At 43.6% G+C, this 16312-nt stretch overlaps 1 protein-coding gene across 4 annotated transcripts in view; it reads right to left on the bottom strand.

Moving 5' to 3' along the window:
• LOC138246238 (sulfotransferase 2B1-like) overlaps positions 1 to 16312 on the bottom strand; it is a 361323-nt gene that overhangs the window by 45574 nt on the left and 299437 nt on the right. For all 4 annotated transcript variants that reach the window (XM_069200642.1, XM_069200640.1, XM_069200639.1 and 1 more), the window contains one exon: positions 14359 to 14539. In XM_069200642.1, the coding sequence (XP_069056743.1) occupies positions 14359 to 14539 (181 nt within the window). The remainder of the gene's footprint in view (positions 1 to 14358; positions 14540 to 16312) is intronic.

The following is a 16312-nucleotide window of genomic DNA, read 5'->3' as shown; positions in this document are numbered from 1 at the left end:
TTCCCCATCTGTAGGATTATCCTCATAGGGGTGGCCCTCTGCAAACTCTGCCAAAAGCTCCTGGAGCTTTACTTTGGTAGGGTTGGACTCAGTCTTTATATTTTTTAGTTTACAGGGAGTCCTTAACTCTGACATCCCTAGATGCAGGTAAGGGGTGAGGTTGAGTTCCACCACCCTCTCATCTGTGCTAGACATTATTTTTCTAAAAGTTGGGATAACTTTTTAGGAATCGAAAAACTACTTCTAGAACTTAAATCCAAACTTATACAAACTTTTAAACTCTAAAAGAAATGCTAACAGGGACTTACACAAGGCCCTAGCACGACTTAAAAAAATGTAGAAAAATAGCTCAAATTTCAAACATCAGTTTCTAATGACAATTTTGGGAATTTAGTCATGGGATCAGGTATTGGCTGAGTAGTCCAGTAAATGCAAAGTCTTAGACCCCACAGCCGATTCACCAATATAGGAAGGTGGCCCTGTATATACTACCTCAAAGTGAGAGATAGTGTGCACAGAGTCCAAGGGTTCCCCTTAGAGGTTGATAGTGGCAAAATTAGAAAATTGTAATGCTCTATTTTGTGGTAGTGTGGTTGAGCAGTAGGCTTATCAGAGGGTAGTGTTAAGCATTTGTTGTACACACACAGGCAATAAGTGAGGAACACACACTCAAAGACTTAACTCCAGGCCAATAGTTTTTATATAGAAAAATATATTTTCTTAATTTATTTTAGAACCACAAGATTCAAAATTTTAAGTAAATACATAAAATGCAAGGTACTCCCCACAGGTAAGTAAGGACGTTTGAAGTAGAGCAGTAACATACACAGTTTTAGTTAAAATGGCAATAAGCTATTTCAAAAGTGGACACACTGCAAATATCAACAGTTAAGGGGAGGTAAGTATTGGTTATTTTTTCAGGTAAGTAAGGCGCTTACAAGTTCAAGTTCCTGGGCATAGACAGCCCACCGTTGGGGGTTCAATGTAACCCCAAAGTCACCGCACCAGCCACACAGGGCTGGTCAGGAGCAGAGGAGGGCCCAAAACACATGGGCGCCTAGGGAGAACAGGGGTGCTCCAGTTCCAGTCTGCCAACAGATAAGTACCTGTGTCTTCGGAGGGCAGACCAGGGGTGTTTTGTAGAGCACTGGGGGGGGACACAAGTAGGCACACAAAACACACCCTCAGCGGCACAGGGGCAGCGGGGTGCAGTGTGGTTAGCAGGTGTAGGATTTTCAATTGAAGTCAATGGAGGACCCGGGGGTCACTCTAGCGGTGTAGGCAGGGCACATGGGGGCTTCTTGGGCCGACCACCAACTGGGATAGGCAGAGGGTCTCCTGATGGTCACTCCAGCACTGGAGTTCGGTTCCTTCTGGTCCTGGGGGCTGCGGGTGCAGTGCTTGGTCCAGGCGTCAGGTTCTTTGTTCCGGGCTGTCGCGGTCAGGGGGAGCCTCTGGATCCTCTCTGCATGCATCGCTGTGGGGGTGCAGGGGGGATGTCTCAGGTTACTCATGAGGTTGCAGTCGCCTTGGAGTCCTCCCTGTATTGTTGGTTCTCTGGAGCTCGAGCCGGGGGCATCGGGTGCAGAGTGTGAAGTCTCACGCTTCAAGCGGGAAGAGTGAAGTCTTTAAAAGTTGCAAGAAAGTTGCAAAGTTGTTGCTGTTTTTGAACAGTGCCTCTGCTGTCAGAAGTTTCTTGGTCCTTCGGGTTCAGGGAAGTCCTCTGAGGCATCAGAGGTCACTGGTCCCTGCCGGATGCGTCGCTGTGCAGGTTCTTTGAGTCTGGAGACAGGTCGATAGGGCTGGGGCCAAAGCATTTGTCGTCTCCGTCGTCTCTGCAGGGCTTTCAGGTCAGCAGTCCTTCTTCTTTGTGTAGGTTGCATGAATCTGGTTTCCTGGGTTCTGGGTCACCCCTGGCTACTGTCCTGGACGGTGGCTACACCCTCTTTGTGCATCGGGCACATCCCTAATCCTATTGGAGGAATCATCCAATCTCAAAATGGAGGATTTCTAAAGGCAGGGGTCATCTCAGCTCAGGGCCCCTTAGGGGCTGTCCTGACTGGTGGGTGACTCCTCCTTGTTTTTCTAATTATCTCCTCCAGCCTTGCCACCAAAAGTGGGGACAGTGGCTGCAGGGGCGGGCATCTCAACTAGCTGGGATTCCCTGGGGTCCTGTAACAAAAGGCATGAGCCTTTGAGGCTCACCGCCAAGTGTTACAGTTCCTGCAGGGGGAGGTGAGAAGCACCTCCACCCAGTACAGCCTTTGTTCCTGGCCACAGAGTGACAAAGGCACTCTCCCCATGTGGCTGGAAACTTGTCTGGTTGTGGCAGTCTGGCAGAAACTGGTCAGCCTAGCACTAGGAATCAGACTGGTATTCAGGGGGCATCTCTAAGATGCCCTGTGGGTGCTTTTTACAATAAATTCCACACTGGCATCAGTGTGCATTTATTGTGCTGAGAAGTTTGATACCAAACTTCCCAGATTTCAGTGTAGCCATTATGGAACTATGGAGTTCGTGTTTGACAAACTCCCAGACATATACACTTTATGGCTACCCTGCACTTACAATGTCTAAGATTTTGCTTAGACACTGTAGGGGCATAGTGCTCTTGCACATATGCCCTCTCCTGTGGTATAGTGCACCCTGTCTTAGGGCTGTCAGGCCTGCTAGAGGGGTGACTTACCTATGCCACAAGCAGTGTGAGGTTGGCATGGTACTCTGAGAGGAATGCCATGTCGACTTAATCATTTTCTCCCCACCAGCACACAAAAGCAATGAGGCAGTGTGCATGTGCTGAGTGAGGGGTCCCTAGGTTGGCATAAGACATGCTGCAGCCCTTAGAAGCCTTCCCTAGCATCAGGGCCCTTGGTACCAGGGGTACCATTTACAAGGGATTTATCTGGGTGCCAGGGCTGTGCCAATTGTGGGAACAAAGGTACAGTTTAGGGAAAGAACACTGGTGCTGGGGCCTGGTTAGCAGGGTCCCAGCACACTTTCAACCATAACTGGCATCAACAAAAGGCAAAAAGTCAGGGTGTAACCATGCCAAGGAGCCATTTCCTTACAATGGGAGATGTCCTTATATGTTTTACATGTCCTGACCATGAAATACTGCCAAATTCGGTTTTCACTGTTGCAAGGCCGATCTCTCTCATAGGTTAACATGGGGGTTGCCTTTAAGTATTATTAAAGCGCAGATTCCCTTTGGGAGCAGATACACATGTGGAGTTTGGGGTCTCTGGACTCACAATTTAAAAATACATCTTTTACTGAAGTTGGTTTTTAGGTTGTGTGTTTGAAAATGCCACTTTTGGAAAGTAGGCATTTTCTTGCTTAAACCATTCTGTGACTCTGCTTGTTTGTGGATTCCCTGTCTGGGCCAGGTTGACCATTGAGCTGTTTGCAGCTCTCCTCTATACAGTGCCACAAAAGGGAGCTGGGGTGTAGCCTGCATAGGGGAGGGGAGGAGGGGTCACTTACACCTGAAAGGGCTGTGCCTGCCCTCACACAATGCAGTTTCCAACCCCTTGGTGTGTCTGGGGCCTGAACTGGGCAAGACAGGAACTTGTAAATAATAGGGACTTCTCTTTTAAGTAGGCCTACTTCAAAGGCAGAAAGGGGTAAAGGAAGAGCACCCAAACCCCCTGAAAATCAGATTACTTCTGGAACCAAGAGCAACCTCTGCCAAGGAGAAGAGCTGGAGGCTGGAGGAGGAGTACTGCCCCTTTGCCTGTGACTGTGCTTCACTGGGTTGGCCTGCAGTAGCTGCTTCTGCCTGAGAGAGGCCAAAGACTGACTTTTGTGTGACTTTCCACAAGTGAAGAATCTCCAAGGGCTTGAACGGAGCTTGCCTCCTGTTGTTGAAGTCTCAGGGACATCAAAGACTTCTCTCTGCCAGCACTTGGGATTTCTGCTGAGAGTCCTTCCTGCCAAGTGGTGCCCTAACCTGTCTCTGGGCCCTTGAATGGTACAGACGGTGGAAAAGGACAGAAATCCATGCAAAGACTGCCATGCGGGGAAACTTTCGATGCACCACCTGCCTTGCGGCTGAAAAACTAGGCGTCGCTGGCCTCGTGGCTAAAATCGAGGCTCCACCTGGATCGCGGGTGGGAGATCGACGCAACATGGCTGGATAAACAATGCACAACACCCGCAGCGGCTGCTGTTAATGACCCAAGCCCCTATGCAGCGTGGTTTCTTGACAACGTGCAACTAGATTTTGATGTGACATCGCTGGGCGTGAAAAATCAATGCAAAGCCTGCCCGGACCAGAGGTGCCCGTCCGGATCGACTCATCGCTTTCTTGCGGGAGAGAAGAAACGACACACGCTGACCCGACCAGAGAAGGAACAGCGCACGTTCTCGCTTGTGGGTGAGAAATCGACACATCGCTGGCCTTTTTCGACGCACATTCGCCCTCTAATATCGTTCTCACTGTTTTCTCAAGGATTTAAGACTTTTGCTTTTTAATTCATAACTTGACTCATGTATGTTGATTTTTTGTAATTGTGGCCTTGTTGTATTTAGATAAATATTATCTATTGTTCTAATCCTGTGTTGTGTTGTTTTGTAGTGTTTTAACTGAGTTACTGCGTGTGTTGGTACAAATACTTTGCACCTTGCTTCTGAGGTTGAGCCTGCCTGCTCGTGCCAAGCTACCAAGGGGGTGAGTGGGGGTTAACTAAGATTTACCCTGACTAGAGTTAGGGTTCTTGCTTATACAGGGGGTAACCTGAATGCCAACCAAAGACCCCATTTATAACACTGATCTTCAGAAGAAACACATCCGTATGGACTGCAGCTGGTGGATGGCAGAACTCGAACCAACACCCACACCAACAGACAATGCACACAACCTCAGCATAATCCTTGACACCAACTCACCATAAAAGGACAAGTCAATGCAGTCGCCACCTCTTGCTTCCACATCCTCCACATGCCCCCGAGAATGTTCAGATGGATACAGTCAACACCAGAAAGACTGTCATGCAGGACCTCGTCACCAGCTGTCTCATCTACGGCAATGTTCTCTACCGTGGACTCTTCTCCCAACTCCTCAAAAGACTCAAGACCATTTAGAACACCACAGCCAAAATCATCCTGGACCTCCCCGAATGGATACACATTACCCCTCACCTCAGATCCCTCCACTGGCTCCACGTCCAGAAGAGTTGTCAGTTCAAGATCCTCATGCACTCATACAGAGCTCTCCATGGCCAAGGACCATTGTACATGAATCACCGACTGAACTTCCACCTGCCTGCAAGACACCTTCCCTACAACTCCCTTGCCCTCACACACACACACCCCGCATCCATCACAGCCGCAGCATGGGCCCCTCCTTCTCCTTCATCGCAGCCAAGACCTGGAACGACCTGCCCCTCCATCTCCGAACACCACCTTCCCTGGTGGACTTCAGGAAGAGAATCAGGAACGGGCTCTTCAACAGAGACGCCAGCACCCTCAACGCCCAGATAGCCTTAAGGGTGACAGTGCTGTGCCATTCAAATAAAGTTTGATTGATTGATTAATTCCTGTCCTTTCCTTGCATTGGCACACTTTTGGTTGCCTAGAGCTAATGCAGACACCAATGTGCTGTAGAGCAAGGGTGCAGCTTCCTGCACAAAGCAATCCTCAGAGGCATTTCTTTTAAGTATGCTACAGAACACAGCACACTTAGAAAGAGAAAACAACAAGGAAAAATAAAGATATTTCTCCTCATTGTGTCTCCACTCATAGGTGTGGCATTCTGATGCATTCCCAGGTTTACCAATAATGATAATTCTAGGAGTGTGCCAAATGCAGTGGGTGGATGCGTGGGAACACCCACGCTCCACCCATGTAATTTCTTCCTGGGGCACAGTAATGCAGCTCTTTACTCTAGATTTTTCAAGCCCCGCAGGGTCATGCAGATAATTCTGACTTAGTAGTTTTGTCGCCATTGCACCACTTTGTGTGGCACAAGTGCAACGCAACTCAGTGATAAATATGCTATTTGTAAATATGGCGCGGCAGAAAAGCCACCTTAGTGTAAAACAAAATGATGCTATGGCGGCGCTAAAGTGGCCCTAGGGGCTCGTAAATATGCCTTTTAGTCTTTTCTGTTCCTGATATTCCTGAACAGGACATATTTTACAACTGTATACGATAGAAGGTTACTTTCTAGATCAAACAGAAGTGCTGTACATATTGTCAATATAGTATTGTTTTGCGTGTAATTAATTAGATTTAGGGCAAATGTTAATAGTACAATGTGATGTATTTTCTATTGACCTAATGACCGCAATATTTTTCCCTTATCTTTAATGAGTTTTTAGAAAATACATATACAATTGACATTCCAAGTGACAAACAAGAATGACAGGGTCTGCAACAGTACAGTTGGAACCAAGGTCATCTGTACAAAATCCAAAATATAATATCCATGGCAAAGCATCACCATGAATATGGGATTCCAAATACAATCAATCACTTAATCAAACATTTGTAAAGCACGCTACTCACCCGCTAGGATCTCAAGGCGCTGAGTGGGGGGGAGCGAAGGACTGCTCCTGCTCGAATTACCAGGTCTTGAAGCGTTTCCTGAAGGTCAGGAAGTCCTAGATCTTTCGTAGGTGGGTGGGGAGGGTGTTCTAGGTCTTGGTGGTGAGGTGGAAGAAGGATCTGCCGCCGGCTGTAGTTCGATGGATGCGAAGGACGGCACTGAGGGCAAGTTTGGTGGAGCGGAGTTGGAGGGTTGGAGTGTGGAAGGTGAGTCGCTCGTTGAGGTAGGCCGGGCCTGTGTTGTGAAGAGCTTTGTGAGCGTGGATGAGGAGTTTGAAGGTGATCCTCTTGGTGACGGGTAGCCAGTGAAGGTCTCTGAGGTGGGCTGAGATGTGGTCGCTGCGAAGGATGCTAAGGATGAGGCGTGCAGAGGCGTTCTGTATTTGTTGTAGTTTCTTCTGGAGCTTGGCTGTGGTTCCTGCATAGAGAGTGTTGCCGTAGTCCAGTCTGCTGCTGACAAGGGCGTGGGTGACCGTCCTTCTTGTTTGCTTGTTTATTTCGGCAGGGATCCATCTGAAGATCTTGCGAAGCATGCAGAGGGTGCAGAAGCAGGAAGATGAGACGGCATTGACTTGTTGGGTCATGGTGAGTGATGAGTCTAGGATGAAGCCTAGGTTGCGTGCGTGGGTGGTGGGTGTTGGTGCGGTTCCTAGGGTTGCTGGCCACCAGGAGTCATCCCATGCGGATCGGTTGGAACCGAAGATGAGGATCTCTGTCTTGTCTGAGTTAAGTTTGAGGCGGCTCTTCTCCATCCAGTTGGAGATGGCATGCAGTCCGTCGTGGAGGTTGGTTTTGACGGTGGCGGGGTCCATGGTGAGTGAGAGGATCAGCTGGGTATCGCCGGCTTTGGAGACGATGTTGAGGTTGTGGGATCGGACGTTCTTTAGAATGCTCTGGGAGGCTGTTGTATAACAAAAGGGAATAAACTGTCAGGCTTCTCCAGTTGGCAGTACAATGGGAAGATATTTGAGAACTGACTTAAAATGTGTCCAAATTTTCCTTTCAACAGCAGTAACCATAATTACCATAACAAAATCAACCCCCTCATTTTGTTCCTTTCCAAATAAATGTTTTAAATTTTACCAATTTGATTCAATCAAGATGGCTTCAGGTGTGCCACACGTTTGTCATAAGTAAGACTGTTAGCACTCTAGTTGTTCTTTAGGACACTCTGGGAGGATGCAGTAGAACACAAGGGGAACAACTGACAGGCTGCTCCTGTTGGAAGTACATGTTTTACTGAAAATGTCAGAACTCATTCTCATATGGCTGAGAAAGGTAGTGTAAATTTACAGAAAACATGCTCTCATTTTAGCTTCTTTTGCACCTTCCATAACTTCTATGGGAAAATCATGAGAAAACTGTTTTCTCTGAAGCATGATTAATGAAATCCCAGCAGAAGGCTTTTTCACATGGAAAAATCACCTTAACAACAAATTATTTATATTGTAACTAAACTCTGTTATCACCCTTCATACATTTTCCTTTTTGTGACCCTAAAAACCTGCCATTCACTACAATGCATTGTAATGAGTGCTATCATGTATATTGGTCCCAAGATAGCTGCCAGCACTTTCTGGTTGAGGTGCTGACAGCAAATCAGATCTCACCATGGTATCTGTGTGTACGCTCCGCTCAGATATCCATATTTCATTTTTCCTTTAATATCTCAAAAACTACTGAATGAATTTACACCAAATCACAAAAAGCACGCTTTCTGGTCCAAGATTTTGCTTTATGTCAAATTTGGTGTACTTCTGTCCACGGTTCAGACTGTAGACGTGTTCAAAATCCCTATGGGAATTAACATAGGAAACACACTTTTTTGACCCCCACCCCTTTTTTCAGCCCCGCTTGATGAATCAGCCCAAAACTTACCATGCACAATAAGACAAGGTGAGATACTTGTTTTGGAAAGCTTCCTGAAGATTTGTCAAATGGTGCCAAAGTTTTAGGCAAGTAAAAAAATTATTTTCCTAAGGAAACTAGATCCTAACTTTAACTACCTACTGGAGTTAAAGCTCTTCCCAAACACTACTAAGCACACCCATCAACCAAGACGGGGTTTTAGTGGAGAGGCCAGTCCTTGCACACAGCCTTCTATGCACACCAGTCATCCAACAGAGAGATTTCAGCAGAAAGGCCAGTCCGTATCCGCACACCCTACTATGCACAATTGTCATCTAAGAAAGAGGTCTGAAAGGAGAGGCCAGTCACCCCCACACCCTACTAAGCACACTTGGTATTTGAAAGAGAGATTTCAAAGAGAGGCCAGTCCATCATAACATCCTTCTACGCAAACTCACCATTTGAGAGAGAGGTCTTGAAGGAGAGGTCAGTCCATCCTTATACCCTACTATGAACAATTGTTATCTGTGAGACAGGTCTCAAAGGGCAGTGTGGTCAATGCACACACCCTAAAATGCACAGCTGTCATTTGAGAGAGAGCTGTGAAAGGACAGGCCAGTCCCTCTCCTCTCACAACTACAGACACACATAATTTGAGAGAAAGGTCTCAAAGGAGAGGCCAGCCCATCCACACACCCTACCACGCACACCCATCATCTGAAAAAGAGGTCACAAAGGAGAGGTCAGTCATCACACAATACACCCTAGTACGCACACTCAGCATCTGAGAAAGCATCCCCCAAGAAGATGGCTGTCCATTCACACACCCTACTATGCACACCCATGATTTGAGAAAGAGGTATGAAAGGAGAGGCCAGTCCCACCCCACTCACTACTACAAACATCCGTCATCTGAGAGAGAGATATTACAGGAGAGGCCTGTCACTCTACACACTCTACTATGCACATCCATTATCTGAGAGAGAGGTCTAAAAGGAGAAAATCACTTCCTCCCCATACAATACTATGTACACCTATCATTTGAGGAAAAGGTCTCAAGAAAGAGTGCCAGTCCATCCGCACACCATGTTATACACATCCGTTCTATGGTAATTAAGTATACCTTTACATAAAAATAAAAATAAAAAATTCACTGACAAAAACAAAGGTTAAAGTAACATTATAGTTAGGTGTGATAAAAAGTTCCGCTTTCATTAAAAAAAAAATCTTAGAAATTCACTGAAAAAACAAAGGTTAAAACAACGTTATAGTTAGATGTATTTGTCAATGCCAACATTATCGTTTTGAACTAAAATAAAACACAGAAATTCACCAGTTAAAGTTAGCAGAACTAACTATAATTTTTCCTCCCGCCATGCACTGCTTATAACCTCATATATGTCATCACTCATGCCCCTAAGGGACATAGGTCCTATGGGGTTAGGATTCCTGTACCCTGACCCCATATATGATTTTACGCTCTTCTTTTTCCACCCAACAGACTTTGCGAGAAACAAAATGGCGGACATACCTTTTCTGTCTGGTTGCGGCCAGCCAATCATTGCCTTGCTTTTCCCCGGGATCTACGGATCCTCCTTAAGTGGATCCATGGAAGATCTGAGTTCCTATATATCTGTTAAACTAAATAACGCCAAAACCACTTATCAGATTTGCACCAAATAACAAAATCTAGCTTCCTGCCAAATTTAGTGTAATTCCGTTCAGTGGTTCAGGATGTGGCTGCGTGTAAAGAATGCAAAATCCTCACTGAGCGGGGGTGCTAGTTATGGTTAACTTAGGGTATGAGTTATAGTTACCTGAGGTAACTCTAACTGTAACTGGTGAATTTCTATGGTTTAGTATGTTTAAGATGTGAGCCTATATATACACACACACACAAACACACACACATTTTTAAAAAGACTCCATGCATGTCTAAATGAGAAAAGGAATGATCATCGCAAATTGCTATTTGCCACTAAATTTGGAGAACAATGGTAAGTGGTTATTGCAAAGGAGGAAGCTGTAATTATGTCATGTTATGTTATAACTGCTTGTATAGCGCCGAAAACCTGCCCGGGGGCCTCGTAGCGCTTTCTGTACATAACGGCAAGTGACACCATCTGAGTTCAGATAGAAATTAAGCTTTAAATAGTCTGGTTTTCAAGGGCTTTCTAAACAAAATCTCTTGGGGTATCGATCTAATACTAAAAGGAAGGCTATTCCAAAGAATAGCACCTTGATAGGCTAGGGATCTTCCTCCCCATCTTATTTTCTATATTGTAGGTACTGTGGCCAGCATAGCTGAGGACGATCTCAGTAGTCTGGTCGAAGTATATACAGATGTCAGGGTTTTGAGCATTTCAGGGCCATGATTAAATATGGATCTATGAAAATGGCATAACCTCTTAAACTGAATTCTTTTATCCACGGGGAGCCAATGTAGACATGAGAGTGCAGCCCGTATAGAATGATGTTTAGGGGTATTTAAAAGTAGACGTGCTGCTGCATTTTGCACCCTCTGCAGCCTCTGGGTAACATATTTTGGTGCTCCTACCAGGAGAGCATTGCCGTAGTTGAGACGGGAACCTATCAGAGCCTGAATAACCAATCTCTTAGCAAGTGGTGGAAGTATTGTTATAACCTTCCTCAGGGTTCTAAGCAAGGCAAAGGAAGTTCCAGCTAATCTATTGGCATGTTGTGACATAGAAAGTTGAGGATCTAACCATACTCCAAGACTCTTAATACAGTAATAGATTTGGGGGGGAAGAGTAAGATCTCCAACTAAAGATCTTGGCTTGGTGGAAGAAGCGTTTTGTGGTCCAAAGAACATGACCTCTGTCTTATCATCATTAAGTTTTATTTTACTTCCTGACATCCACGTCGCAATTGCTTTCAGGCATGGTCCCACTGCTGTATCCATGTCCGGATAGGAATTAGAAAAGGAGACAATTAGTTGAGTGTCATCTGCGTAAGACACCAACTTGAGTCCATATGATTCGATAATTTCTGCTAAAGGCTGCATGTAGACATTAAAAAGTAGTGGGCTCAGGGCAGAGCCCTGTGGAATGCCACAGTTACTGAGAGTGCGCCTAGAGGTACATGATCTGTCTAGGACCTGGAAGGATCTTCCATGGAGGGATGAAAGAATCCACTCCAATGCTATTCCCGAAATGCCACATTGTTGTAATCTATCTTTGAGGATGTTCAAATCAACTGTGTCAAACGCCGCACTTAAGTCTAATAGGATAATGGCGGTCTCCATTCCTTTATCCATCCTTATTTTAGCTTCTTCTGTGATTGCGACCAAAGCGGTTTCCGTCCCATGTTGTGGTCTAAAACCCATCTGAGTGGGATGCAGAAATTTTTTGTCTTCCAGAAAAGTAGATAGCTGAGTATGTATATACTTTTCTGTTATTTTGGACATTATAGGTAGCAAAGAGATCGGTCTATAATTGGACAGTGTTTTTGGGTCCAGATTGTTTTTTTTCAAAAGAGGCTTAACAATAGCCCTTTTCCAGGAATCGGGTACGGTACCAGAGGTTAACGAGGTATTAATAAGATTTGTGATTGCTGGACCTAACACTGGATTTTCCAGACGAAGAATCTGAGGGGGGGCAGGATCGAGTGGGGAGCCTGATTTAATTGAACCCAATAATCTAGTCACTATGTCCAAGCTAATAGGGGTAAAATTAGTTAAGGCAACTTCAGTTTCCTTCCTGGCCTCCAGGTTGACCACCACCTGATCACTAGTCAGGGGGTCAGGAAAAGAGACATAAATGTCCTGAATTTTACTTAGAAAAAAACGTGCAATATTCTCCACATGTTGCTGTGGAGAATCTAAAATTTCTGGCTCCTCCTTGGGATGAATAAGATCTTTTAGGACATTAAAAATGTCTTTAGGGGAATTGGTAGCAGCTTCAATTCTGCCAGTACAGTAAGTTGCCTGAACCTTTTTCATTTCTAAATGGTATGCTCGAATCATATTCTTATATTCTTTTTTCAATGAATCATCTAGGGAATGCCTCCATTTTCTTTCTTGCTTCCTACATTCATCTCCAGTAAACTTGTGGTGAACCAAGGAGCTGATTTCTTTCGAGGCAGGTTTTTCGAAGTAGAGAGAGGTATGGTTTCTTCCAAACTATCCTCTATCCATTTGTTTATAGAGCAGGTGAGATCAGTTATATTTTTAGAATCTAAGTTTCCTGGTTTCTTCTTTCCCAATGCATTAATAAAATCTGCGGCCTTTAATTTGTGCCATTTTCTTCTAAAAAGTGGGGGATTGCTAAACCAGGATTTCTGCAGAGAGATAGTTAACTCTAGTTCTATCAAAAAATGATCAGACCAGGCTAGCGGGTAGGAGGATAAGAATTCTAAATCTGGCGTGTTGGAAAAACAAGGTCAAGAGTATGGCCCCTGTTATGCGTAGGGCCCTGCACCAGTTGCACTAAATCACAGGCCTTCATGTCTGCTATTATCATCCTGGTCGAGGCTTTATCTTCCATTTCTGCGTGTAAATTGAAATCTCCTAACAATATGAAGTTAGATTTAGTAAAAACCGATTGAGAGATAATCTCTGCAAGTGAGGTCACAAAGTCTCCACTAGGACCAGGAGGTCGGTAGACCAGGACACCAGAAATTGTATAATGAGGATTAACATTAATAGAAAAGAACATACTCTCACCTCCTTTAATTACTGTGGGGCTATTGTTATCCCACATATATCTTTATAGACAACTGCGATACCACCACCTCGATTAGGTCTATCGATTCTGCTGAGTTTGTATCCCGTAGGAAGAGTCATAACAATATCTGGGCCAGAGCTTTCATCCAGCCAAGTTTCAGTGAGAAACAGAGCTAGGTTTTTTTTTTGTTCCACCAAAAGGTGGATATCCATTATATGGGCCCCTAGCGAGCGACAGTTAACTAGTAGAATCGGAAATTTATCATGTTTACTATTTTTTTGATAGTCCATAACTCGTTGAGGGGTCCAAGCACTTGCAGGGCATCTGTCATTTTCCATACAAGGATTTAACCTTTGAGAACAGCTATCGTGAGATTTATTGTTTAACGAGAATATTGTATCCCTAGCGTAAGTGATCATTCCCTGCTCAATAGTATTTGGATCATAATCTCTTGGCTCTTGGCATGGTCTGCCGTGGTCATGTGGGCTAAAAATAGCCCAACAGCAGGAGAAAGCTAGAGCGCTTACTCCAAAATGATGTAAACTAACCTAAGATGGCGGCGGTACTTCCGATTTTTCAGCGTTTTTTAAATAAGTTCACAAAGTGATAAAGTATCTCTCAAATAACACTCTTCGCATTAGTTTATAGTTTTACAGTATTGAGCATGTGCAGAAAGTGCTTCAGTGCAAATCAAACATCAGATTCAATACATTGAATTACTTTAAAAAGAATTAATACATTTCTAAAAAGTGGTAAAAACTTGCCGCTTGCAGCGAGCTTAGGTAGTCAGATAGACCTAAGACTGCCTTCCGCTGCGCGCCGCTGTCATGTGGGCTAAAAATAACCCAACAGCAGGAGAAAGCTAGAGCGCTTACTCCAAAATGGCGTAAACTAACCTAAGATGGCTGCGGTACTTCCGATTTTTCAGCGTTTTTTAAATAAGTTCACAAAGTGATAAAGTATCTCTCAAATAACACTCTTCGCATTAGTTTATAGTTTTACAGTATTGAGCATGTGCAGAAAGTGCTTCCGTGCAAATCAAACATCAGATTCAATACATTGAATTACTTTAAAAAGAATTAATACATTTCTAAAAAGTGGTAAAAACTTGCCGCTTGCAGCGAGCGTAGGTAGTCAGATAGACCTAAGACTGCCTTCCGCACTGCATCAGTACAAATCAAACCTACAGAAGGGGTGAACATTTCAGTATTCTAAATTATGAGTAAACACACACGCAATCTGAATCTAGAAACAATAAGGGTGGTAATACCCATTTAACCTTTGCGATAGAAGGAGCCTTTTGTTTGATCCATGAAAGAAGTAGGTAAGAGGCTGTAGTTGGACATTGTGTTCTCTTTCAAGGCTTTGAAGGTGGAATTTTCCACTACTGAATCAATGGCTGTGTCATCCAGATCCCTTCCCAAGAACTTGCAGATACGAACCACGCTCCCCCTCAGGTCCTAAGAAATAAAGAATGACACAATGCACAAAAGTAAATGAAAATATAAATTTAACACAAAGAACATAGAAAGAAACAGTAGTGAATGGTAACTGCTACAATCGCCAATGCATGTCTAACAAATCATGTTGTGTCACTTCTGAAAAATAATCTTGATTTACAATTCTGCATTAGTACATACAATAAATAAAAGCTAATGCACATCGAAATATATCCATTAGGTGGACTAAAACCTATAATCCATAAATACGCACCAATAATCTCCTACTATGGACTCTCCTCAACAGATTCTTTACATAAGTGTTGGATACAAATTTATAAATCTTGGTTAAGACCTCAGCATAAGAGAAGGATAGATGGATGATAGTGGACTGCACAAATAACTGAATTACAGTTACTTAATAAATCACTAAGCATTACATTCAGTACATAACACCACTACAGAACAAAGGAATAATTATGATTGCTAAAGGAAGAAAAGGAACTGCTTTATGGGTATGATACATTGAGGCATATATTAGGGAACTTATAAGCATCCCACTCTTTAAAGCTTACATGGGAAGCACATTGATATGATAGAAGGTACAATGGGGGTAATCAAATTAACATGACAATTAGGCGGTAAGTGAGAAACTTAGTATTACTTGGAATACAGTAAAGGTGGAAAGCATTGTACTGTTTGCAAAATATAACTGGTTTTACAAGCAATTAAATAATCACCTAATATTTTAAACATTTGATTTACTCTTGCTAAAAAACACAATAGCATAAAAAATGTAATTCTAAACTTTCTGGTGTATTATATTGCCGAGTACCCAGATCTCTGTCCATGTTTCACATTTGCTAAACGCAAATGCATGTTGATGAAAGAGCAGGGGATTATGGCACTGGCTGATGTGCACAGTCTCGAGATACTAGATGATCTTTGTAATCTCCTTTCATTGCCTTGATTTATGAAATACTACTTTGAAGTTTCTAAATCTTTATCCTTCTCCTCACACTTGCTAGGATTTTTACCTTTATCTGGTGGTGATGACTGATGCATGCCTATGAGAGGCTCAGTCAGAGACTGTGAATAGAAAAATATGTTAGAGTGTGCAATATACATCAGAGTGCACAACCATTGAGGAGAAGAAGGCAGTAGTCACTTTTCTGAGTAGAAGTAGTAGATAGCAGGGAAAAGACTGAGAGATTTAGATCTCCGTGTCGCTGTCAGAGGAGTCAATAGAAAATGGTTTACAAAGGAAGATTCTGAAGACAAATGGTCCATTATGGAGGACAGAATGTCTTCCATTGAACAAAGAGTGAATGAGATCCAAGATGAAACAAAGAAAATCCTTTCTGTGGGGAAGGAAATTGCCGTTTTGAAATGTCACTCAGGCGATTCGGAAAACAGAAACTGAAGAAACAATTTGCGTACATATTTTCTGTTGGAAGGCCTGGAGGGACAAGATTCTATTTTCTTTTTATCCTGGTGGTTAGATGTGTCAACATCTACCATACTGAATATTTACAGAGCTCATAGACTTGCAGTTCCTCTGCTACATCAAACCTAGATGTGTTACTATTTCCATTCAGAAATTCACTGACCTTTTGAAAATATCTAATGCTGCAAAACTAAGAAACATTTAATCTAATCAGGGAAAAAGATCTTTGTCACTCAAGATGTTTCTGAAGTGACTGCTGCTAGACAGAATGATTTATTTGATCTTTAACCAGTACTTCATTCATTGGATGCATGTTATGGCCTATTTCCCCCCGGCTCCTTCAAAAG

This window comes from Pleurodeles waltl, chromosome 7, assembly GCF_031143425.1.
Source record: "Pleurodeles waltl isolate 20211129_DDA chromosome 7, aPleWal1.hap1.20221129, whole genome shotgun sequence".
Taxonomy (NCBI): Eukaryota; Metazoa; Chordata; class Amphibia; order Caudata; family Salamandridae; genus Pleurodeles; species Pleurodeles waltl.
Note: the sequence above shows the minus strand (reverse complement) of the source record. Positions and strands in the feature narration are given on the sequence as shown.